Source organism: Tachyglossus aculeatus, chromosome 1 (genome assembly GCF_015852505.1).
Source record: "Tachyglossus aculeatus isolate mTacAcu1 chromosome 1, mTacAcu1.pri, whole genome shotgun sequence".
NCBI lineage: Eukaryota > Metazoa > Chordata > Mammalia > Monotremata > Tachyglossidae > Tachyglossus > Tachyglossus aculeatus.
In genome coordinates this window covers 97,171,654-97,198,880 of record NC_052066.1, presented here as the reverse complement: position 1 = coordinate 97,198,880, position 27,227 = coordinate 97,171,654, and the positions used below count along the sequence as shown (strand labels likewise).

The window sequence follows — 27,227 nt, the reverse complement described above, 5'->3', positions numbered from 1 at the left end:
CAAGGGACAACCTAATCAGTTCTCATTCAGGGAAAGCAAGTAAATAAAGGTTCTATTGTTCTCTCCTCAACAGTTTGGAAATCTTTTTCAGTGGGGCAGAGATGGGAGTGTGTAGGAATGAAGGCACAGAAGGACTGTGATATGACAAAGCCTGTGAATCAACCGAGTACAAAAGGCTGAAACACAGGAAAGCTTTAATCAAAAATAACCTGAAATGTAGAGAATATAAAACAAACAGAAACCAACCAAGAGAGGAAGAAACTGACTTCAAAAGATCCTATGCCAACCCACCCTTCTACAGTCCTGCTAAATAATGTGGATGATATGACAAAGCCTGTGAATCAACCGAGTACAAAAGGCAGAAACACAGGAACGCTTTAATCAAAAATAACCTGAAATGTACAGAATATAAAACAAACAGAAACCAAGAGGGGAAGAAACTGACTTCAAAAGATCCTATGCCAACCCACCCTTCTACAGTCCTGCTAATTAATGTGGATGACTCCACCCTCATCATACACAAAGCGGGAAACAATACTTCAAATGATTTCCTGAATATCTGTCCCCTAACGAATCTGCCTGCAGTTTGTCAGTAAGACTCAACAACCTACCGTGCCATGAAGAATGCTAAATCTCTCAGATGTAACACCATGCATGCAGACTCCACAAGGTGGAATGAGACTGTTCAGCTTAAACAACTGCACCAACTTTTCCTGAGCATGAAATGCTAGCGTCGGCCATAAGCAATAAGGGGCTAGTCAACGAAACAGAAATCATTTTGTCCCAATATGAAATCATAGTGCACATGCACCTGGAAAACGTGACCTGATTAACTTGTTTCTACCCCAAGGCTTAGAACACTGTTAGAGACATAGTAGTCACCTACCAAATACCATTAAAAAAAATCCGTGGATAGTCATTAAGGTTGCTACATTTTCGGAAAGGGAATTGGAGGAAAGTAAGTGGAGAAAGCAGATGTATACGACCCATGTGAGAAGTTTGGATAGCAAGGTAGGAGGGAGTTGAGGCAATAGCTGGAAGGTGCAGTGAGGTTGAGAGGCTTTTCTTTCGGACGGGGAGACTAGACTGTGTTCGGAGGCAGAAGGGAAGGAGCCAGAAGAGTGAGCAGTGGTAGATGGCTTCAGAGATGGTAATAGTGGGCACAATCAATGGTACTTATTTAGCGCTTACTATGTGCAGAGGACTGCACTAAGGGCTTGAACAGGTGTTTTTTTAAAGGTGAGCGGGGATGGAATTGGAGTGCGGGTGAAAGGATTAGATTTATTTAATAGGTCGGAGATCTCCTCAGAGATGACTGAGAATGGTTGAGGGGGACAGAAGGGAGCCAAGGAGGTAGAAGGGAAATTTGGGGGGTTGTCACGCCTGACAGTTTTGATTTTGTCATCGGCGTAGCTGGCAAAATCCATCGGCTGCATGGGAAGATTGGGGGTTCCAGAAAGAAGTTAAAGGCCTGGAGTAATTGGTGAGAGCAATGGGCACGGGAGGAGTGGTGGTGCTGAAGGGAGGAGAGTGTAGCTTTTAGCAAGTGAGGATGAATGGGAAATGGATGAAGTTGGTCTCATGTCTGGATTTCCACCAACAGTATTCCAAAATAGAAGCAGAGAAAGCGGACTATGGAGGTGAACCAGAGCTGGGGATTGCTGAAGCACAGTGATCAGGGGCTTGCATTTGCCCTCTCCTCTCTCCGACAATCCCCTCTGAGCTGTTTTGCCTGTGTCTGATTGATTGCCTCACAACAACAACAAAACCCCCCAAGTACTGCTGAGTGTGCTAATCTATTAGCTCCTAGTGCAGGGAATGTGTCTGTTATCATATTGTACTTTCCCAAGTGCTTATAGAGTGCTTTGCATACAATGAGCACTCAATAAATATGACTGAATAATAATAATGGTATTTGTTAAGCACATACTATGTGCACAGCACTGTTCTAAGCGCTGGGGAGGATACGAGGTGATCAGGTTGTCCCACATGGGGCTCACGGTCTTAATCCCCATTTCACAGATGAGGTAACTGAGGCTCAGAGAAGTTAAGTGACTTTCCCAAGGTCACACAGCAGACACGTGGCGGAGCCAGGATTCGAACCCATGACCTCCGACTCCCAAGCCCGTGCTCTTTCCACTGAGCCACGCTGCTTCTCTGGATGAATGGTGGCCCAACGTGTACCCCCCCCCCCCCTTTTTGTTTTATCACAAAGATGGTCATATTAAAAGCCTTAAGGTAGGATGGAGCTATTCCTCTTCAAGGCCAAACCCCCGGCTTGGTTAATCAGACCAGAGGCAGGAAGTGGTATCTGCTCACTTGGCCTCTATTGTAGGAGAACAGAGCAGGGCTGGGCATTTGCCCCATGGGGAGAATTTACTGCTGCCTGTCTTTAATAAATCTATACCATGCTCTCAGCTCAGATGCTGTGCCATCTGTATCATCGTCATCACCAATCGTATTTATTGAGCGCTTACTATGTGCAGAGCACTGTACTAAGCGCTTGGGAAGTACAAATTGGCAACATATAGAGACAGTCCCTACCCAACAGTGGGCTCACAGTCTAAAAGGGGGAGACAGAGAACAAAACCAAACATACTAACAAAATAAAATAAATAGGATAGATATGTACAAGTAAAATAGAGTAAGAAATATGTACAACCATATATACAGGTGCTGTGGGGAAGGGAAGGAGGTAAGATGGGGGGATGGAGAGGGGGACGAGGGGGAGAGGAAGGAAGGGGCTCAGTCTGGGAAGGCCTCCTGGAGGAGGTGAGCTCTCAGCAGGGCCTTGAAGGGATCTGTATGTATATAAACAAACTCTGTATTGCTTGGAGCTAGACTGATCTTTTGTCAAGCTGGGCTGATCTTTTGTCGTATTACGGAAACTCTTGTCTGTCAGCCTCCACTCCCTTACTAGCACTATTATTATTAAGGGCCGTCGAGTCGTTTCCGATTCATAGCGACTCCGCGGGTATATTTTCACCAGAACATTTCACTCCTCCAGTGCCAACCTACTCATTGTTCCTCAGTCTCACCTAACTCACTGCCAACCTCTCGCCCATGCTCTGCCTCTGGCCTGGAATTCCCCTCCTCTTCAAAGCTGACAGATAATTACTCTCCCCCTTAATCTCCAATTTACAGATGGGGTTATGGAGACACAGAGACGTTAGGCGACAAGTGTGTGGTTAGAAGCCAACAGTACAGTACTGTTGTACCGTAGAAATATTTAAAATCTGTTTTACAGATTTATAGCTGTCCTTCGTATTTGAAGACTGTAAGCTCGTTGTTGGCAGGGAACAGGTCTACCAACTCTGTTACATTGTACTCTCCCGGCTCTGCCATTTGTCAGTTGTGTGACTTTGGGCAAGTCACTTAACGTCTCTGTGCCTCAGTTACCTCATCTGTAAAATGGGGATTAAGATTGTGAGCCCCCCGTGGGACAACCTGATCACCTTGTAACCTCCCCAGTGCTTAGAACAGTGCTTTGCACATAGAAAGTGCTTAATAAATGCCATCATTATTATCATTACTCTCCCAGGCACTCAATACAGTGCTCTGCACACTGTAAATGCTCAATAAATACAGTTAATTGCTTGAAGATGGTACTGATGATAGTGTCTCTGTGTGAGACAACTGGAGTGACAAGGTCATTCATTCATATTTATTGAGCGCTTACACTGTGCAGAGCACTGTACTAAGCACTTGGGAGAGTACAATATAATAATAAGCAGACACATCCCCTGCCAACAATGAGCTTACAGTCTAGAGCGGGACAAAGACATTAATATACACAAATAAAATTACAGATATGTACATAATTGCTGTGGGGCTGGGAGGAGGGATAATAACTATGGTATTTATTATTATTAATAATAATGGTATTTGTTAAGTGCTTACTACATGCAAAGCACTGTTCTAAGCGCTGGGGAGGATACAAGGTGATCAGATTGTTCCCTATGGGGCTCACAATATTAATCCCCATTTTACAGAAGAGGTAACTGAGGTACAGAGAAGTTAAGTGACTTGCCCAAAGTCACACAGCTGATAAGTGGTGGAGCCGGGATTAGAACCCATGACCTCTGACTCCCAAGTCCGTGCTCTACCCACTACAAGTCACGGCGACGCAGAAGGGAGTGGGAGGAGAGGATAGGAGGGCTTAGTCAGAGAAGACCTCTTGGAGGAGATGTGTCTTCAATAAATCACACAGCAAACAAGTGGCAGAGACAGAATTAGAATCCAGGTCCTTCTGATCCACAGGCCTGTGCTCTACCCATTTGGCCACACTGACATTACTGAAGCACTTGACAAATATAACAATAATAATAATAAAATACTAGCAACATAAGGATCAATGTAAAGTACAATAACCAAGAACCATCTGAGAATCATCTTCATTCTCAGTCTCCTTTGTGGGCTCCTCCTCCCCCTCCCATCTCCTAACTGTGGGGGTTTCTCAAGGGTCAGTTCTTGGTCCCCTTCTGTTCTCGATCTACACTCACTCCCTTGGTGACCTCATTCGCTCCCACGGCTTCAACTATCATCCCTACGCTGATGACACCCAACTCTACATCTCTGCCCCTGCTCTCTCCCCCTCCCTTCCGGGTCGTGTCCCCTCCTGCCTTTAGGACATCTCCATCTGGACGTCTGCCCACTATCTAAAACTCAACATGTGCAACACTGAACTCCTTGTCTTCCCTCCCAAACCCTGCCCTCTCCCTGACTTTCCCATCACTGTTGACGGCACTACCATCCTTCCCGTCTCACAAGCCCGCAACTGTGGTGTCATCCTCGACTCCGCTCTCTCGTTCACCCCTCACATCCAATCCGTCACCAAAACCTGCCGGTCTCACCTCCGCAACATAGCCAAGATCCACCCTTTCCTCTCCATCCAAACAGCTACCCTGCTCGTTCAATCTCTCAATCTATCCCAACTGGATTACTGCATCAGCCTCCGCTCCGATCTCCCATCCTCCTGTCTCTCCCAACTTCAATCCATACTTCACGCCCCTGCCCGGATCGTCTTTGTGCAGAAACACTCTGGGCATGTCACTCCCTTCTTCAAAAGTCTCCAGTGGCTGCCTGTCAACCTACGAATCAAGAAAAAACTCCTCACCCTGGGCTTCTAGGCTGTCCATCACCTCGCCCCCTCCTACCTCACCTCCCTTCTTTCCTTCTCCAGCCCAGCTCGCACCCTCCGCTCCTCTGCCGCTAATCTCCTCACTGTGCCTCATTCTCGCCTGCCCCGCCACTGAACCCCAGCCCACATCATCCCCCTGGCCTGGAATGCCCTCCCTCTGCATATCCACCAAGCTTCCTCCCTTCAAAGCCCTATTGAGGGCTCACCTCCTCCATGAGGCCTTCCCAGACACAGCCCCCACCTTCCTCTCCCCCTCCCCCTCCTCCCCATCCCCCCCCCGCCTTACCTCCTTCCCCTCCCCACAGCACCTCTATATGTATATATGTTTGTACGTATTTATTACTCTATTTATTTTACTTGTACATATTTATTCTACTTATTTTATTTTGTTGGTATGTTTTGTTGTCTGTCTCCTCCTTCTAGACTGTAAGCCTGCTGTTGGGTAGGGACTGTCTCTATATGTTGCCAACTTGTACTTACCAAATGCTTAGTACAGTGCTCTGCACACAGTAAGTGCTCAATAAATACGATTGAATGAGTGAATGAAGTAGTCCCCTCAAGCATTCTGTTGCCACTAAGACAGACTCTTGGGATGAATACACCACTGATCTGACCCAACTGGTGACGAGGTTCATAATAATATAGAGAGTGATGAATGATTAATTTAACACCCTTCTACATTGTTTGCACGTCAAGATAGGTCCATACTACACTCACGGGTTTGTCCCTCAAATCACTGCTTCACATATGAAAGAAAAGACTCTAGAATGCAGTAAAAAGAAATAGAGTCCATTTTGAAAAAAAGCCTTTATCAGACTGCATGTCAAAGACTCTTGGGATGGATACACGCATCAGGCAAAAACTCCTCACTCTCGGCTTCAAGGCTGTCCATCCCCTGGCCCCCTCCTACCTCACCTCCCTTCCCTCCTTCTCCAGCCCAGCCCGCACCCTCCGCTCCTCTGCCGCTCATCTCCTCACCGTGCCTCGTTCTCGCCTGTCCCGCCATCGACCCCCGGCCCACATCCTCCCCCTGGCCTGGAATGCCTCCCTCCACACATCCACCCAGCTAGCTCTCTTCCTCCCTTCAAAGCCCTACTGAGAGCTCACCTCCTCCAGGAGGCCTTCCCAGACTGAGCCCTTTTTTGCCTCATCCTCCCCATCCCCCCCGCCCTACCTCCTTCCCCTCCCCACAGCACTTGTATATAGCACTTGTACAGATTTATTACTCTATTTATTTTACTTGTACATATTTACTACTCAACTGTTAATGATGTGCATATAGCTATAATTCTATTTATTCTGATGATTTTTGACACCTGTCTGCATGTTTTATTTTGTTGTCTGTCTCCCCCTTCTAAACTGTGAGCCCACTGTTGGGTAGAGGCCGTCTCTATCTGCTGCTGACTTGTACTTCCCAAGCGCATACTACACTGCTCTGCACACAGTAAGCGTTCAATAAATACAATTGAATGAATGAATGAACACAATCATAACAGCACGGGGAAAAAAAATTGTGAGTACACTGTAGCCTGGACTGTGGTCCCACATTGGCTTCTATACACGTACACACACGAACACACACCAGTTGACCGCACACTTGTTTTCTTTTCCCCCAATCACTCAAGCATTCACACAGAGACACACCATTATTGGTACTATCTTCAAATGTATTCACTGAGCGCTTACGGTGTGCACAGCACTGTTCTGAGATCTAGGGAGAATACAGTATAACAGAGTTGGAAGTCCTGTTCCTTGCCCACAACAAGCTTACAGTCATCAAATATGGAGAACAGCTATACATCTACATTTAAGACAGATTTAAAGTATTTCTACTATGCAAAAGCTGAGCTGATTTTTTAACCTGTTTCCAATCGAGGAAGCTCTGACAAAACTACAGGAACACTACTCATATTTATATTAAAATTTCCATATCAAATTTATTTCAACACTACAGGAACACTACTGATATTTACATTAAAATTTCCATATCAAATTTATTTCAACTTTACAATAATACAATAAATTACTGAATACAATAATTTACTGAGTACAATAATTACTGAAATATTTTAAGGACTTGTAAAATTTATGAACTAATGAAGCTGCTGCTCATCACCTTTATGTCGTTAAAAATGTTTCCAGTGAGTGCACTTAACTAAACCTAGCAACACAAGTAAACCTAGCACTAATTTTAAAATAAATTGAAAGCAATTTTTTTCAAAAATACTCTTATGAGTTTCCTCCATAAGCTCTACACATTCATAGTGAAACAGCAGGATTGAAACTGCTACAGATAAAAGTTGCTGTAATTTTTTTCCAGAACATAATCCAGATGCATTTCTTTAGAGTGGCTGGCTTAAAATAAAAGTCCAGTGTGCTTATTTATAAAAGCATAAATATTAGAAAAAAACTTTTAATGCTCAGTAAGAACAAAACAAAACCAAAATCTTGGCCTCACTTTTGGACTGCATCAACTTTCTTTGCACTGAATTTGCTTTTGGATTTCCTGCCAGCGCAGCTTCCATTTTTAGACGGGTTCAAACTAAGGAACTACAGTTTTGGATTATCCTGTGCACTGTTAAGACAGTCCACTGAGTTGAAGTTAAGCCAAAGTCTGACAAATTTCCAAAAAAAACTTCTTGGGAGATATATGGATTACAATGGAGAAAATAGCTAAAGACCACTGAACTTTGTGAAAACTGGTCAGTAAAATAAGCACCCAAATAAATCCACTTTCCCCTTCTTTTTTTCTTTTATGGTACTTAAGTGTTTTCTATACGCCAGGCACTGTTCTAAGTAAGCACTGAGGTACATACAAGCCAGACTGGACACAGTCCATGCCCCACATGTGGCTCACAGTCTTAATCCTCATTTTACAGATGAGGATTAAGAGGGCACAGAGAAGTTAAGTGACTTGCCCAACATCACACAGCTGGTAAGTGGCAGAGCAGGGATTAGCACCCATGACATCTGACTCTGAAGCCAGTGCTCTTCCCCTAGACCAAGCTGCTTCTCAGATAACTGAGGCTAAGAGAAGTTAAGTGACTTGCCCAAGGTCACACAGCTGAGTATAAACAACTCCTAAGGAGATATTATCTACAATATCCTCTATTCCACTATTTCCTATCTCCTCTATGGGTCTACAGTTTATTTTGCAGAGGCCAATTAATGGAGGCCTTCTTTTTCTTCTTCTAGCCAATTATTTTAATTATTGGCAAAAATAAGCTTGCTTGGAGTGAATTTAGCCAGTTGTACTGTACAAAAACCACACCAACTTGGGGATTTTAAATATCGAAGACATTTAGTAAATGACTGGATTCATAGCAATCCTGCAGACATGCTGATCTAGTAAAATAAGAAATACGTTGCTTGCTTTCCACCACACTTTAACTTGGTGTCTTTTCACAAATAGTCAACTTTGTTTCTAGGGTTTCCTTGCCTATGCTAGGAAGAGAGTCCCTATAGAATGAAACAAGGAACAGACACTTATCGTAAAGGGAAATGTGTAAAACTGCTGGTTGAGAGCTGAGACACAATATGTACATGTCAAGCAAAACTTCAAATTTGCCACAGCAGATTGCATCTTTATCCCTTTTCCGTCCTGTGACAAATTAGCCTTTTTGGGAAAGCAGGTTTCCCTAGTGGAAACAGCACGGGTCTGAGAGTCCGAGGACCTGAGTTCTAATCCTGCCTCTGCCACCAGTCTGCTGTGTGACTTTGGTCAAGTCACTTAACTTCTCTATATCTAATTTCCTCAACTTCAAAATGAGGATTCAATACCTGTTCTCCTGTCTACTTAAACTGTGAGCCCCATGTGGGACACGGGCTTATTTCAAACCTCATTAACTTGCATCTACCCCAGCGTACAGAACAGTGCTTGACATCTAGTAAGTGCTGAATTATATTCCATAATAAATACGATAATCTCTAGACCTCAAAGAGCCGAACCAAGAAATGAGACACATCAGATTTTCAATCAATTCTATTTATTGAATGCTTACTGTGTGCAGAGTACTGCATTAAGCGCTTGGGAGAGTACAATATAACACAGTTGGTAGATACAATCCCTGCCCACGATAAGCTTACAGTCTAGAGGACACTATTTTTCAAATATAATATGCTCCAATATCTAAGCAACCTGTACCCAGGAGTACCAATATCTTCCATAATCAATGCCTCACTGCCATGTCGATTGGAGAGAAAAATCAGAGAACCCTACCCGCCTTCAAGTAATAAGAATAATAATTATGGTATTTGTTAAGCGCTTACTATGTACCAGGTACTGTACTAAGCACTGTGGTAGATACAAACAAATCAAGTTGGGCTCAGTCCCTGTCCCACTTGGGGCTCACAGTTTCAATCCCCATTTTATAGATGAGGTAACTGAGGCCCAGAAGTGAAGTGACTTGCCCAGGGCCACACAGAAGACAAGTGGCAGAGTCAGGATTAGAACCCATGACCTTCTGACTCCCAGACCTGTGCTCTGTCCACTGAGCCATGTGGTGGGTCCTGTTACTGAAATAAATGATTTGCTTTAAGGTGGGGAGAAACATCACTAAAATATGCAACTGTTAAAAGCAACTGCTCCCAGGCTACTTGAGCCAACTCTTCTTTGGTTAGCACTTAGTACAGTGCTCTGAACATAAAAAGTGCTCAACAGATACCACTGATTGGTGGTAAGAACATCTCATTGTCAGAATAGTTAACTGTCTTAGGAATCCAACTACACAAATGGCTATACTCTTGCTAGAGGGCAGGGAACAGTGAAAATTTAAGTCTAATAAAGTTCAACAGGTCCTTACTGATCGGGCACTTTGATTCAAATACTAAAGTTGGGCCCCTGAAAAAAAATTCCAACTTGCTTAGAATAATGTGTAATGAGATGGTAGATTATCATTTTTCTAATTTATTTTTAACCCAAAAATAGTCCAGTAGCAATATTTTTCCTAAAAGGCTTCTCCCAGTTATTTCTAAAAGTATCAAACCCCGGGCACTAATTTGGGTGAGCCATGGATGACCCTCTCTGACAACAGACACCCAGACATCCAAATGACACCCCAAGCTTTATGCTGGACACGCAGCACAACAAAGTGACAGCAAACGCACCATTTGGTAGAAGCTCATCTGATCCCTCCCGACTTGTTTCAGGGTCTCTGCCATCTGTTCCCATGTTCTTGTGAGCATGGGTGCCGCTTCTGAATCACGAAACTTGGTGACAGGAGCCAAGGCAGAGCAGTACAGTGCTCTGCACACCGTAAGCGCTCAATAAATACGACTGAATGAAATACTGGGCATAAAAGTGTCCCGTCCCATAATCGCACCAGGTAGGAGACGGGCTGCTGGACTGTTGCATGTAAGACCAGACAAATGGCCACCTTAGAGTCAGCCCTGGGACTGGAAGGAAATTAGATCTACATCAGAGGTCGCAGCAGCGTGGCTCAGTGGAAAGAGCACGGGCTGGGAAGTGACAGGTCATGGGTTCTAATCCTGCTCCTCCGCTTGTCAGCTGTGTGACTTGGGGCAAGTCACTTAACTTCTCTGTGCCTCAGTTACCTCACTTTTAAAATGGGGATTAAGAGAGTGAGCCCCATGTGGGACAAACTGATTACCTTGTATTCCCACCCAGCGCTTAGGACAATGCTTGGCACATACTAAGCGCTTAACAAATGCCATCGTTATTATTATTATTATCGTGTATCCTTCTCCACACTGTGGTCTGGGAGGCGGGTGTGAAAGAATGTTCATTTTATCTGTGGGGCCTATTTGAGAACAAAAATTAGGGACTGGAAATAAAGGCCAGTTTAACTGTAGCTAGACTCTAACTTGTACTTGTACTTCCCAAGCGCTTAGTACAGTGCTCTGCACACAGTAAGCGCTCAATAAATACGATTGATTGATTGAACTCATGGTTCTGTACAGTATTGCATTTTGTAGTAAGCAGCATGGCCTAATGGAAAGAGCACAGGCTTGGGAAGTCAGAGAACCTGGGTTCTAATTCCAGCTCCACCATGAAGCTGCTGTGCGAATTTGGGTAAATCACTTCACTTTTTTGTGCCTCAGTTTCCTCGTTGGCAAAACAGGGATTCAATACCTGTTCTCCTTCCTACTTTGACTGTGAGCCCCATGTGGGACCTGATTATCTTGTGCCTACCCTGACGCTTAGTTTAGAAAAGTAGTGCGGCCTAGTGGACAGAGCATGGGCCTGGGAATCAGGTCATGGGTTCTAATTCTGGCTCTGAAGCTTGTCTGCTGTGTGACCTTGGGCAAGTCACTTCACTTCTCTGGGCCTCAGTTACCTCATCTGTAAAATGGGGATTTGCGACTGTGAGCCCCACGTGGGACAGGCACTGTGTCCACCCCAATCTGCTTGCATCTACCCCAGCACTTAGTGCCTGGCACATAGTAAGCGCTTAACAAATACCATCATTATCATTAATATTACAGTGCTTGATAAAGTGAGCAGTTAAATGCCACAAATGTTATAATTAGTTGTTAATATTATCTTCTTTTCCTCCAGAAATGTCAGCGGGAATCCTAGCAATACCGTTAGGAGAAACAAGGGATGCCGAGACACAGAACAACAGATGAATTGGTTCTGGAGGGTCCCACGGCCCGGAGGCAGGAAGCAAGTGAGGGCAGGATATTCTCCAGGGAGGAGCACGCTTCCCTTTTCAGCTTGATCGTCCACTCAGTAAGGAAACAGACTGGGTCGCTGGAGCCGCAGTTTTGGGAAAACGGGAAAAGGAAGGCTAACCTAAAATGCAAAGAGAAAGCACCGTGGGTTCCGCCCCAGGAGAAGGTGTCGAGCCCCGGCCTAAATTTGGTGCAGGTGCAGGCCGCTTCATGAGCAGCATCACGGAAAGAGCACAGCCCAGGAAGTCAAAAGGACCTGAGTTCTAATCCCAGCTCCGCCACTTATCTGCTGTGTGGCCTTGGGCAAATCACCTTGCTTCTCTGTGAAGCAGCTTCTCTGAGAAGCAGCCTGGCTCAGTGGAAAGAGCCCGGGCTTGGGAGTCGGAGGTCGTGGATTCTACTTCCCAAGGGCTTAGTACAGTGCTCTGCACACAGTAAGCGCTCAATAAATACAATTGATTGATTGATTGATAATCCCAGCTTCGCCACTTAGCAGCTGTGTGACTTTGGACAAGTCACTTCACTTCTCTGTGCCTCAGTTCCTTCATCTGCAAATGGGGATTAAGTCTGTGAGCCCCATGCGGGACAACCTAATTACCCCAGCGCTTAGAACAGTGCTTGGCACATAGTAAACACTTAACACATACCATTAGTATTATTCTGTGCCTCAATTATCTCATCTGTCAAATGGGGATGAAGTCTGTGAGCCTCATGTGTCCAGCCCAATTAGCTTGTATCTAATCCCACCTCCATCGTTTGTCAACTGTGTGACTTTGGGCAAGTCACTTCACTTCTCTGGGGCTCAGTTACCTCATCTGTAAACTGGGGATTAAGACTGAGCCCCACGTGGGACAACCTGATAATCTTATATTCATTCATTCAATCGTATTTATTGAGTGCTATGTGCAGAGCACTGTACTAAGTGCTAGGAAAGTACAATTCAGCAGCAGATCTATCCTGGTGCTTAATCTTGTATCTATCCCAGGATTTAGAACAGTGTTTGGCACACGGTAAGCGCTTAATAGAAGCAACATGGCTCAGTGGAAAGAGCACAGGCTTTGGAGTCATCATCATCATCATCATCATCATCAATCGTATTTATTGAGCGCTTACTATGTGCAGAGCACTGTACTAAGTGCTTGGGAAGTACAAATTGGCAACATATGGAGACAGTCCCTACCCAACAGTGGGCTCACAGTCTAAAAGGGGGAGACAGAGAACAAAACCAAACATACTAACAAAATAAAATAAATAGAATAGATATGTACAAGTAAAATAAATAAATAAATAGAGTAATAAATATGTACAAACATATATACATATATACAGGTGCTGTGGGGAAGGGAAGGAGGTAAGATGGGGGGTTGGAGAGGGGGACGAGGGGGAGTCAGAGGTCATGAGTTCAAATCCCAGCTCCGCCAATTGTCAGCTGTGTGGCTTTGGGCAAGTCACTTAATAATAATGATGGCATTTGTTAAGCGCTTACTGTATGCAAAGCACTGTTCTAAGCACTGGGGAGGATACAAGGTGATCAGGTTGTCCCACGTGGGGCTCACAGTCTTAATTCTCATTTTACAGATGAGGTAACTAAGGCACAGAGAAGTTAGGTGATTTGCCCAAAGTCCCACAACTGACAATTGGTAGAGCTGGGATTTGAACCCATGACCTCTGACTCCCAAGCCCGTGCTCTAACTTCTCTAAGCCTCAGTTACCTCAACTGTAAAATGGGGATTAAGACTGTGAGCCCCCCGTGGGAAAACCTGATCACCTTGTAACCTCCCCAGCGCTTAGGACAGTGCTTTGCACATAGTAAGTGCTTAATAAATGCCATTATTATTATTAGTATGTCAGCTGTGTGACTTTGGGTAAGTCACTTAACTTCTCTGTGCCTCAGTTCCCTCATCTGTAAAATGGGGATGAAGACTGTGAGCCCCACGTGGGACAACTTGGTTACCTTGTATCTCCTCCAGTGCTTAGAACAATGCTTGGCACATAGTAAGTGCTTAACAAATACCAACATTATTATTATTATTATCAAATACCATCATCATTATTACTATTACCCCAGAGCTTAGTATGGTGCCTTCACAAATGTCATAGCCAGTTGTTGGGTAGGGACTGTCTCTATCTGTTACCGAATTGCCCTTTCCAAGCGCTTAGTACAGTGCTCTTCACACAGTACGCGTTCAGTAAATATGATTGAATGAGTGAATTAATGATACGATAATAATGATAACAATGGTATTTAAGCGCTTACTATGTGCAAAGCACTGTTCTAAGCGCTGGGGAGGTTACAAGGTGATCACGTTGTCCCACGGTGGGGATCAGTTTTAATCCCCATTTTCCAAATGAGGTAACTGAGGCCCAGAGAAGTTGAATGACTTGCCCAAAGTCACACAGCTGACAACTGGCAGAGCTGGGATTTGAACCCACGACCTCTGACTCCAAATCCCTTACTTACTCTTTCCACTGAGCCACGCTGCTTATTTTACTTGTACATATTTACTATTCTATTTATTTTGTTAATGATGTGCATTTAGCTTTAATTCTATTTGTTCTGATGACTTGACACCTGTTTACATGTTTTGTTTTCTGTCTCCCCCTTCTAGACTGTAAGCCCGTTATTGGGTAGGGACCTTCTCTATTTGCTGCCAACTTGTACTTCCCAAGAGCTTAGTACAGTGCTCTGCACAGAGTAAGCGCTCAATAAGTACAACAATGAACTACAGCTGACAGTTGGTGGAGCCGGAATTTGAACCCACGACCTCTGACTCCAAAGCCCGGGATCTTTCCGCTGCTTCTCCAATATGAGCCCACTGTTGGGTAGATACAAGTTAATTCCCAGACTGAGCCCCCTCCTTCCTCTCCCCCTTCTCTCCCTCCCCATCGCCCCCGCCTTACCTCCTTCCCCTCCCCACAGCACCTGTATATATGTATACAAGTTTGTGCATATTTATTACACTATTTATTTATTTTACTTGTACATATTTATTCTATTTATTTTATTTTGTTAATATGTTTTGTTTTGTTGTCTGTCTCCCCCTTCTAGACTGTGAGCCCGCTGTTGGGTAGGGGCCATCCCTATATGTTGCCAACTTGTACTTCCCAAGCGCTTAGTACAGTGCTCTGCACACAGTAAGCGCTCAATAAATGCAATTGAATGAATAGGGACCATCTCTATATGTTGCCAACTTGTACTTCCCAAGCGCTTAGTACAGTGCTCTGCACACAGTAAGCGCTCAGTAAATACGATTGAGTGAATTAATAGGGACTGTCTCTATATGTTGCCAACTTGTACTTCCCAAGCGCTTAGTACAGTGCTCAATAAATGCATGGCTCAATGGAAAGAGCCCGGGCTGGGGAGCCAGAGGTTGTGAGTTCTAATCCCTGCTCTGCCACTTGTCAGCTGTGTGACCTTGGGCAAGTCACTTCACTTCACTATGCCTCAGTTCCCTCATCTGTAAAATGGAGATGAAGACTGTGAGCCCCCATTGGGACAACCTGATCACCTTGCATCTACCCCAGTGCTTAGAATGGTTCTTGGCACATAATAATAATAATAATAATGATGGCATTTATTCAATGCTTACTATGTGCAAAGCACTGTTCTAAGCGCTGGGGAGGTTAGAAGGTGATCAGGTTGTCCCACAGGGGGCTCACAGTCTTAATCCCCATTTTACAGATGAGGTAACCGAGGCCCAGAGAAGTGAAGTGACTTGCCCGAAATCACCCAGCTGACAATTGGCGGAGGCGGCATTTGAACCCATGACCTCTCACTCCAAAGCCCGGGCTCTTTTCCACTGAGCCACGCTGCTTAATAATAATAATAATAATGATGGCATTTATTAAGCGGCTACTATGTGCAAGCACTGTTCTAAGCGCTGGGGAATTTACAAGGTGACCAGGTTGTGCCACGTGGGGCTCACCATCTTAATCCCCATTTTACAGAGGAGGTAACTGAGGCCCAGTGAAGTGACTTGCCCAAAGTTACACAGCTGACAGGTGGCGGAGCCGGGATTTGAACCGATGACCTCTGGAGGCCTTCCCAGAATGTTAAGCTGAAGCACTTGTTAAGCTTAAGCGCTTAACAAATACCAACACTATTATTATTATTACTGTTAAATACGACTGAATGAATAAATGAATGAGTGAATGAATAAAAAAGGAAAAAAAAATTCTTGCCCCTGTCCTTCCCAGAAGGCCAAGGGCGGGGCTGCCCGCAAGGGATCATCATCAATCGTATTTATTGAGCACTTAGTGTGTGCAGAGCACTGTACTAAGCACTTGGGAAGTACAAGTTGGCAACATATAGAGACAGTCCCTACCCAACAGTGGGCTCACAGTCTAAAAGAATGTGTCTTGCTAATAATGGCACTTCACCTACTTGTGAAATTTAATAAATGTCTCAAGACGTCCAGCTGTCGTTTCCCGTAACACGTTTAGGATTCTTGAACTCTCTACTTGCATTTCGAGTGGTTTTTGTTTATACATGTAAGTTAAAGCATATTCCGTGGTACTTTGCTGGGAGAGATGCTGGGCAGTCAGGGGGTTGGCATCAGGGAGAGGGGGGTTGGCATGGGGGGTCTGCCCCAGGCCATCAGGGGGTGGGCATCGGAGGGGAAGGTTTGCCCCAGGCCCCAGCCCTGGAGGGGGTTGGGCTGGAGCTGTGTGGCTCTGCTGGGCCCTACTGAGAGCTCACCTCCTCCAGGAGGCCTTCCCAGACTGAGCCCCTTCCTTCCTCTCCCCCTCGTCCCCCTCTCCATTCCCCCCCATCTTACCTCCTTCCCTTCCCCACAGCACCTGTATATATGTATATAGGTTTGTACATATTTATTACTCTATTTATTTATTTTACTTGTGCATATCTATTCTATTTTGTTAGTATGTTTGGTTTTGTTCTCTGTCTCCTCCTTTTAGACTGTGAGCCCACTGTTTGGTACGGACTGTCTCTATATGTTGCCAACTTGTCCTTCCCAAGCGCTTAGTACAGTGCTCTGCACACAGTAAGCGCTCAATAAATACGACTGATGATTGCTGGGCCCGGCGTGGGCTCTCATTCATTCATTCACTCATTCATTCAATCGTATTTATTGAGCGCTTACTGTGCGCAGAGCACTGGACTAAGCGCTTGGGAAGTACAAAGTTGGCAACATAGAGAGACGGTCCCTACCCAACAGAGGGCTCACAGTCTGGAAGGGGGAGCCAGACAACAAAACAAAACACTAATACAATAAGATAAATAGAATAAATCTGTTCAAATAAAATAAATAAATAAACAGGGCAATAGTTATGGTATTTGCTTAGTGCTTACTATGTACCACAGTCTTTTAGACTGTGAGCCCACTGTTGGGTAGGGACTGTCTCTATATGTTGCCAACTTGTACTTCCCAAGTGCTTGGTACAGTGCTCTGCACACAGTAAGCGCTCAATAAATACGATTGATGATGATGATGATGATGTACCAGGCATTGTACTAAGCACTGGAGTGGATACAACACTTGGAAAGTCCTAGGGGCCCAATATTAATAATAAAATTCGAAATCTAACGCTCTACCAACGTCATTCTATAAATATGCCGAGGAGAATCCTGTACACGTTTCCCGACAGGTAAGGTTTAGGACAAAGCTACTGCAGCCTCCGACTTCTATAATAATAATAATAATGGCATTTATTAAGCGCTTACTATGTGCAAGGCACTGTTCTAAGACTTCTAGAAGCAAGCACCTAATAGACTCCCCCTCGTCCCCCTCTCCATCTCCCCGTCTTACCTCCTTCCCTTCCCCACAGCACCTGTATATATGTATATATGTTTGTACGTACTTATTACTCTATTTATTTATTTTACTTGTATATATCTATTCTATTTATTTTATTTTGTTAGTATGTTTGGTTTTGTTCTCTGTCTCCCCCTTCTAGACTGTGAGCCCACTGTTGGGTAGCTGTCTCTATATGTTGCCAAATTGGACTTCCCAAGCGCTTGGTACAGTGCTCTGCACACAGTTAGCGCTCAATAAATACGATTGATGATGATGTACCAGGCACTGTACTAAGCACTGGAGTGGATACAACACCTGGAAAGTCCTAGGGGCCCAATATTAATAAAAACCCGAAATCTAACGCTCTGCCAACGTCACTCTATAAATATGCCGAGGAGAATCCTGTACACGTTTCCTGACAGGTATGGTTTAGGACAAAGCTACTGTGGCCTCCGACTTCTATAATAATAATAATAATAATAATAATAATGGCATTTATTAAGCGCTTACTATGTGCAAGGCCCTGTTCTAAGACTTCTAGAAGCAAGCACCTAATAGACTCCCCCTCGTCCCCCTCTCCATCCCCCCGTCTTACCTACTTCCCTTCCCCACAGCACCTGTATATAAGTATATATGTTTGTACATACTTATTACTCTATTTAATTTACTTGTACCTATCTATTCTATTTATTTTATTTTGTTAGTATGTTTGGTTTTGTTCTCTGTCTCCCCCTTCTAGACTGTGAGCCCACTGTTGGGTAGGGACTGTCTCTGTATGTTGCCAACTTGGACTTCCCAAGCGCTTGGTACAGTGCTCTGCACACAGTTAGCGCTCAATAAAAACGATTGATGATGATGTACCAGGCATTGTACTAAGCACTGGGGTGGATACAACACCTGGAAAGTCCTAGGGGCCCAATATTAATAAAAACCCGAAATCTAACGCTCTGCCAACGTCATTCTATAAATATGCCGAGGAGAATCCTGTACATGTTTCCTGACAGGTAAGGTTTAGGACAAAGCTACTGCGGCCTCCGACTTCTATAATAATAATAATAATAATGGCATTTATTAAGCGCTTACTATGTGCAAGGCCCTGTTCTACGTACTTATTACTCTATTTATTATCTTATTACTCTATTACTCTGTACGTACTTATTACTCTATTTATTTATTTTACTTGTATACATCTATTCTATTTATTTTATTTTGTTAGTATGTTTGGTTTTGTTCTCTGTCTCCCCCTTCTAGACTGTGAGCCCACTGTTGGGTAGGGACCGTCTCTATATGTTGCCAACTTGTCCTTCCCAAGCGCTTGGTACAGTGCTCTGCACACAGTTAGCGCTCAATAAATACGATTGATGATGATGTACCAGGCATTGTACTAAGCACTGGGGTGGATACAACACCTGGAAAGTCCTAGGGGCCCAATATTAATAAAAAACCCAAAATCTAACGCTCTACCAACGTCATTCTATAAATATGCCGAGGAGAATCCTGTACACGTTTCCTGACAGGTATGGTTTAGGACAAAGCTACTGCGGCCTCCGACTTCTATAATAACAATAATAATAATAATGGCCTTTATCAAGCGCTTACTATGTGCAAGGCCCTGTTCTAAGACTTCTAGAAGCAAGCACCTAATAGACTCCCCCTCGCCCCCCTCCATCCCCCCGTCTTACCTCCTTCCCTTCCCCACAGCACCTGTACATATGTATATATGTTTGTACGTACTTATTACTCTATTTATTTTACTTGTACATATCTATTCTATTTATTTTATTTTGTTAGTACGTTTGGTTTTGTTCTCTATCTCCCCCTTCTAGACTGTGAGCCCACTGTTGGGTAGGGACTGTCTCCATATGTTGCCAACTTGTCCTTCCCAAGCGCTTGGTACAGTGCTCTGCACACAGTTAGCGCTCAATAAATACGATTGATGATGATGTACCAGGCATTGTACTAAGCACTGGGGTGGATACAACACCTGGAAAGTCCTAGGGGCCCAATATTAATAAAAAACCCAAAATCTAACGCTCTACCAACGTCATTCTATAAATATGCCGAGGAGAATCCTGTACACGTTTCCTGACAGGTATGGTTTAGGACAAAGCTACTGCGGCCTCCGACTTCTATAATAACAATAATAATAATAATGGCCTTTATCAAGCGCTTACTATGTGCAAGGCCCTGTTCTAAGACTTCTAGAAGCAAGCACCTAATAGACTCCCCCTCGCCCCCCTCCATCCCCCCGTCTTACCTCCTTCCCTTCCCCACAGCACCTGTACATATGTATATATGTTTGTACGTACTTATTACTCTATTTATTTTACTTGTACATATCTATTCTATTTATTTTATTTTGTTAGTACGTTTGGTTTTGTTCTCTGTCTCCCCCTTCTAGACTGTGAGCCCACTGTTGGGTAGGGACTGTCCTTATATGTTGCCAACTTGTCCTTCCCAAGCGCTTGGTACAGTGCTCTGCACACAGTTAGCGCTAAATAAATACGATTGATGATGATGTACCAGGCATTGTACTAAGCACTGGAGTGGATACAACACCTGGAAAGTCCCAGGGGCCCAATATTAATAAAAATCCGAAATCTAACGCTCTACTAACGTCATTCTATAAATATGCCGAGGAGAATCCTGTACACGTTTCCTGACAGGTATGGTTTAGGACAAAGCTACTGCGGCCTCCGACTTCAATAATAATAATAATGGCATTTATCAAGCGCTTACTATGTGCAAGGCCCTGTTCTAAGACTTCTAGAAGCAAGCACCTAATAGACTCCCCCTCGTCCCCCTCTCCATCCCCCCGTCTTACCTCCTTCCATTCCCCACAGCACCTTCATATATGTATATATGTTTGTACATATTTATTACTCTATTTATTTTACTTGCACATATCTATTCCATTTATTTTATTTTGTTAGTATGTTTGGTTTTGTTCTCTGTCTCCCCCTTTTAGACTGAGCCCACTGTTGGGTAGGGCCTGTCTCTGTATGTTGCCAACTTGGACTTCCCAAGCGCTTAGTACAGTGCTCTGCACACAGTAAGCGCTCAATAAATACGATTGATTGATGATTGATTGATTGAGAATGTGAGCAGAGACCTCCTATAAGCTCTGACTGCTCAATGAAGGGGTTTTACCAGCCCCCCAGGTGTGGACATTGAGGCCATGGCTAAGGAATGGAGACTGACTGAACCCCCAGACTGAGCCCCCATTTTCCTTTCCTCCTCCCTATCCCCTGTACATATATTTTTGTGCAGATTTATGACTCTATTTATATTGATTTATTTGACTCTCACCCTTGTCGCAGGCCAGCAGGAAGAGCTTCTCGTCCAAGGTGGTGTCCTCCTTCACCTCCCTCACGTCCTTGAGCGCCAGCAGCTTGTTCGGGGAGGAGGAGGAGGAGGAGAAGCCTGAGGGGTCCGTGCTGTGGTACAGGGCCGCCATCATGGCCAGCCTCCTCAGGCCGCGCGCCGCCACACGCTCTCGCGGCGCGCATGCGCCTTTCGAGGTTAGGGCGCGCGCGCGCGTCTTCGCGCCACACGCTCCCTCAGGTCGCGCATGCGCTTCTCGAGGGTGGGGCGCGCGCGCCTCCTCCCGCCACACGCTCTCGCGGGTTGCGCATGCGCCTCTCGAGGGCGGGGCGCGCGCGCCTCCTCCCGCCACACGCTCTCGCGGGTTGCGCATGCGCCTCTCGAGGGCGGGGCGCGCGCGCCTCCTCGCGCCACACGCTCTCGCGGGTCGCGCATGCGTCCTCGCGCCACCCCGGGGGCGAGGGGCGGAGCGACGCCTGTGAGGGGAGCGTCCATGTTCCATTCATTCATTCATTCAATCAATCAATCAATCAATCAATCAATCAATCGTATTTATTGAGCGCTTACTGTGTGCAGAGCACTGTACTAAGCGCTTGGGAAGTACAGGATGGCAACATATAGAGACAGTCCCTACCCAACAGTGGGCTCACAGTCTATCATCATCATCAATCATATTTATTGAGCGCTTACTATGTGCAGAGCACTGTACTAAGTGCTTGGGAAGTACACGATGGGAACATATAGAGACAGTCCCTACCCAACAGTGGGCTCACAGTCTATCGTATTTATTGAGAGCTTACTGGGTGTAGAGCACTGTACTAAGTGTTGCCTACCAGCAAACTTGGCATGACTGACTCCATCTTGTGCATGCCAACATCATCATCAATCGTATTTATTGAGCGCTTACTATGTGCAGAGCACTGTACTAAGCGCTTGGGAAGTACAAATTGGCAACATATAGAGACAGTCCCTACCCAACAGTGGGCACAGTAACCCTTTATGTTGTGCAGGCCGAAAGCACTCCAGTGTTTGTAAAGTATGTGAGCCCACTGTTGGGTAGGGACTGTATATGTTGCCAACTTGTACTTCCCAAGCGCTTAGTACAGTGCTCTGCACACAGGAAGTGCTCAATAAATACAATTGATTGATTGATTTTGTGCAGACCAAAAGCACTCCGGTGTTTGTAAAGTACGTCAGCCCACTGTTGGGTAGGGACTGTCTCTACATGTTGCCAACTTGTACTTCCCAAGCGCTTAGTACAGTGCTCTGCACCCAGTAAGCGCTCAATAAATACGATTGATTGATTAACCAAAGTGGCTCCTCTCTGTCTGGAATGTCTCCATGTGGTGTCGACCATTATCTCCTGATAACATCTTATAAACAGGGATTTTAACACTAATCAAACCAGGACAGACAAGCGGTTGTACTTGAACTTGGGATCTGGGAATGCCAAGGCCTCACGTACCTACGGCACAACTCTCGGGAATCCTTTGTGTCGCTCAGATTTTAAACCCAATAAAAGAGGAAGAAGCGGCTGGGATGGGGCTGCTTGTCACTCGTCCCTCTCCGGGGAGGTGAACGGGCAGGTAGCCACTTCCCTTCTTTACTGCTCTATCTGAACTCATGTCTCCGAGTCATTTTTCCTATCTGCATCACCACCTTGGGTACAATCAACCAATCAATCATATTTATTGAGCGCTTACTGTGTGCAGAGCACTGTACTAAGCGCTTGGGAAGTACAAGTTGGCAACATATAGAGACGGTCCCTACCCAACAGTGGGTACCAGAACCCTGCGGCCGATTTACACCGATTAACCTATTTTGCTCCCTACTTGTTGATAACACTAAGCGCTTGGGAAGCACAAGTTGCCAACATACAGAGACGGTCCCTACCCAACAGCGGGCTCACAGTGCTCTGCACCCAGTAAGCGCTCAATAAATACGATTGAATGAATGGCGGCCTGTCATTCACCTCATTCCACGAATCAGTGAGGTGAGTGACAGGCCGTCATTCATTCAGTCGTATCTATTGAGCGCTTACTGGGTGCAGAGCACTGGACTAAGCGCTTGGGAAGTACAAGTCGGCAACATCTAGAGACGGCCCCTACCCAACAGCGGGCTCACGGTCTAGAAGGGGGAGACAGACAACAAAACAAAGCAAGTAGACGGGTGTCAATGCCATCAGAATAAACTGAATTATAGTTACATGCACATCATTAATAAAATAGATTAGTAAATATGTAAAAGTAAAATAGAGTCATGATCTGTACAAATATATTCATTTCATTCATTCAATCGTATTTATTGAGTGCTTTACTGTGTGCAGATACTGTACTAAGCGCTTGGGAAGTACAAGTTGGCAACGTATAGAGACGGTCCCTACCCAACAGTGGGCTCACAATCTAGAAATATACAGTCTACAAATACATATACAAGTGTTTTGGGAAGGGGAAGGAGGTAGGATGGGGTGGATGGGGAGGAGGAGAGGAAAAAGGGGGGTAATTATGGTATTTGTTAAGCATTTACTATATGCCAGGCACTGTACTATGCACTGGGGTGGATACGAGCAAATCGGATTGGACACGGTCCCTGTCTCCCATGGGGCTCCCAGTCTCAATTTCCATTTTACAGATGGGGTCCTGAGAAGTGAAGTGACTTTCCCAAGGTGACACAGCAGACACGTGGAAAAGCTGGGATTAGAACCCATGACCTTCTGACTCCCAAGCCTGTGCTCTATCCACTATGCCATGCTGTAAGGGTGTGGGAGAAAAACTGATTCATTCAATCGTTCATTCAATCATATTTATTGAGCGCTTACTGTGTGCAGAGCACTGTACTAAGCGCTTGGGGAGTACAAGTCAGCAACATATAGAGACGGTCCCTACCCAACATTCATTCATTCAATTGTATTTATTGAATGATGATGATTTGGAGACTGGTGGTTAGGTAAACCATCAATAGTGATGTCTCTGGAATGTGTTATATTGTATTCTCCCAAATGCTTAGTACAGTGCTCTGCACATAGTAAATGTTCAATAAATACTATTGAGTGACTGACTGACTGGGCTGGCAGGTGAGCAGCCGCCAAGCCGGAAAGTCAGACACTGCAGCAATATGTTGCCAACTTGTACTTCCCAAGCGCTTAGTACAGTGCTCTGCACACAGTAAGCGCTCAATAAATACGATTGATTGATTGATTGATTGCACCGGCACTTTGATCAAATCTCTCTAAATAGAATAAGCAGGCAAAAGGGACTGTGTGGCTAGCCAAAGGGACTGTGTGGCTAGCCAACCGACGGTGGGTATGGGCACAGGATCTGCCATTTTCATACCTGTCATCCGTTAGTAATCTTTTCGAAGCACAGATCAGATCAACTTATCTGTTGCTCTCTCCCAAGTGCTTAATACCGTGTTCTACACACAATAAGCGTTCAATAAATCCCACCGATTAATGGACTGATTGATTAATTGTGCCGGTGAAACCACTGCAATATGACTGGAGGACTGCGCCATCTCCCTAGTCCCACCAAGGCCCCCTCCCTACTCCCCTCCCAATTCATTCATTCATTCATTCATTCATTCATTCGATCAAATTTATTGAGCGCTTACTGTGTGCAGAGCACTGTACTAAGCGCTTGGAAAGCACAATTCAGCGATGAAGAGAGACAATCCCTGCCCACAATGGGCTCACAGTCTAGAAGGGGGGAGACAGGCATCAAAACAAGTATGCAGGCATCAATGGCATCAATATAAATAAATAGAGTTATATGCACATCAGAACAAGTAAAACAAGCGTTAATATAAATAAATAGAATTATAGGTACGTACATATATATAGACAAGTGCTGCGGGGTGTGGAGCAAAGGGAGCAAGTTGGGGTGAGATGGAGGGGGAGCTGAGGAAAAGGGGGCTCGTTTTCCCAGAAATAGGGGCACCCCTTCCATGAGTGTGTACCTTCAACACAAAGCAGCACAGTAACATGCCACTCAACACATACACAAACACACACCACACACCCCCACCTTGCCCCCTGAGCACAGTGAGCAAACCCCATTCATAGGGGAAGCGGTGTGGAGAAGCGACAGAGCACCTTCCTAGAAATCGGAAGATCCAGATTAGGGTCTGAGCAGCTTTGTTAGCCTGCCGTGTGACAGTGGGTGAGTCACTTACCTTCCCTGTACCTCTGTTTCCCCATCTGTAAAATGGACATTATAATACCTGCCTTGTCTCCCTACCTCATAGGGTTGTCGGGAAGGTTGAAATGAACGAATTAGTGTGAGGGCACTTTGGTAATAAAAGTGCTATAATAATAATGGCATTTGTTAAGTGCTTACTATGTGCTAAACACTGTTCTAAGCACTGGGGTAGATACAAGGTAATCAGGTTGTCCCATGCGGGGCTCACAGTCTTAATCCCCATTTTACAAATGAGGGAACTGGGCACAGTGAAGTGAAGTGACTTGCCCAAGGTCACACAACAGACAAGTGGCAGAGGTGGGATTAGAACCCATGTCCTCTGGCTCCCAAGCCCGTGTTCTTATCACTAAGCCATGCTGCTTCTCTATAACAATAGTTTCCCCTCTAGACTGTAAGCTCATTGTGGGCGGGGAATTTGTTTTTTGCTGAATTGTACTCTTCCAAGCACTTAGTACAGTGCTCTGCATGCAGTAAGCGCTCAATAAATACAATTGAATGAATGAAGTGCTGCAAACCAAAAACCCAGTATGGCCGAAAGCTGCAGATCCAAAAAAATTATTGTAACCAGAATGATGAGCACTGGAAAGTAAGTCGAGGGGCCAACAGGGTGGGGAGGTTGGTTCCAACTTGTACTTCCCAAGCGCTTAGTACAGTGCTCTGCACTCAGTAAGCGCTCAATAAATATGATTGATTGATTGATTGATTGTAAGCAGCAGTGACGAGAAAGAGATGGTTTGGGCTGGGACTTGGGTTGTAGAGCAGCACCCCTCCATCACTGGGGCCCACCTGCTCCTTGTGGGAAGGGAATGTATCTGTTCATTGTTGTATGTTACTCGCCCAAGCACTTAGTACAGTGCTTTGCACAGTAAGTGCTCAATAAATACGACTGAAAGAAAGGAGCAGTGCGGCCTAATGGATAGAGCACGGGCTTGGGAGTCAGAAGGGTCTGGGTTCTAAACCCAGCTCTGCCACTTAATAATAATAATGATGGCATTTATAAATAAATAAATAATAAATAATAATGGCATTTGTTAAGCGCTTACTATGTGCAGAGCACTGTTCTAAGCGCTGGGGGTGGATACAAGGTGATCAAGTTGTCCCACATGGGGCTCACAGTCTTAATCCCCATTTTACAGATGAGGTAACTGAAGCTCAGAGAAGTTAAGTGACTTGCCCAAGGTCACACAGCAGACATGTGGCGGAGCCGGGATTCGAACCCATGACCTCTGACTCCAAAGCCCGTGCTCTTCTCCACTGAGCCACGCTGCTCCTCTTAAATGCTTACTATGTGCAAAGCACTGTTCTAAGCGCTGGGGAGGTTACAAGGTGATCAAGTTGTCCCACGAGAGGCTCACAGTCTTAATGCCCAATTTTACAGATGAGGGAACTGAGGCTCAGAGAAGTAAAGTGACTTGTCCAAAGTCACACAGCTGACAATTGGCGGAGCCAGGATTTGAACCCGTGACCTCTGACTCCAAAGCCCGGGTTCTTTCCACTGAGCCACGCTGCTTCTCCTTTGCCTGCTGTGTGACCTTGGGCAAGTTGCTTTACCTCTTTGGGCCTCGGTTACTTCATCTGTAAAATGGGGATTTCTACTGTGAACCCCATGTGGGACCTGAACTCTGTCCAGCCTGATTACCTAGCATCTACACTAGCGCTTAGAACAGTGCCTGGCACAAAATAAGCGCTTAACAATTACCAAAGGGAAAAAAAAGCCGGAGTAAAGTTATACTGGAGCCCACTGCCACCTTGAAAAGTGAGCCGTTAGACTGTAAGCTCCTTATGGGCAGGAAATGTGTTGCATGGGCCTGGGAATCAGAGAACCTGTGTTCTAATCCTGCTCCTCCATTCATTCATTCATTCAATCGTATTTATTGAGCACTTCCTGTGTGCAGAGCACTGTACTAAGCGCTGGGGAAGTACAAATTGGCAAAATATAGAGTTGGTCCCTAATCCACAACGGGCTCACAGTCTAGAAGGGGGAGACAGACAACAAAACGAAACAAGTAGACAGGGGTCAATGCCATCAAAATAAATAGAATTATAGCTATATACACATCATTAATAAAATAGAGTAATACACTCTGTTGTGTGACCTTGGGCACATCACTTAACTTCACTATGCCCCAGTTTCCTCATCTATAAAATGGGGATTCAATACCTGATCTCCCTCCTACT

The 27,227-nt window shown here is 45.0% G+C and overlaps 1 protein-coding gene across 1 annotated transcript in view; it reads right to left on the bottom strand.

The window, feature by feature from the left end:
• TRPC1 (transient receptor potential cation channel subfamily C member 1) overlaps positions 1-21,000 on the bottom strand; it is an 84,334-nt gene extending 63,334 nt beyond the window's left edge. Inside the window, exon 1 of the mRNA XM_038753170.1 lies at positions 20,839-21,000. Within this exon, the coding sequence (XP_038609098.1) occupies positions 20,839-20,989 (151 nt within the window). The 5' untranslated portion in view covers positions 20,990-21,000. The remainder of the gene's footprint in view (positions 1-20,838) is intronic.
• Positions 21,001-27,227: the final 6,227 nt, after the last annotated feature.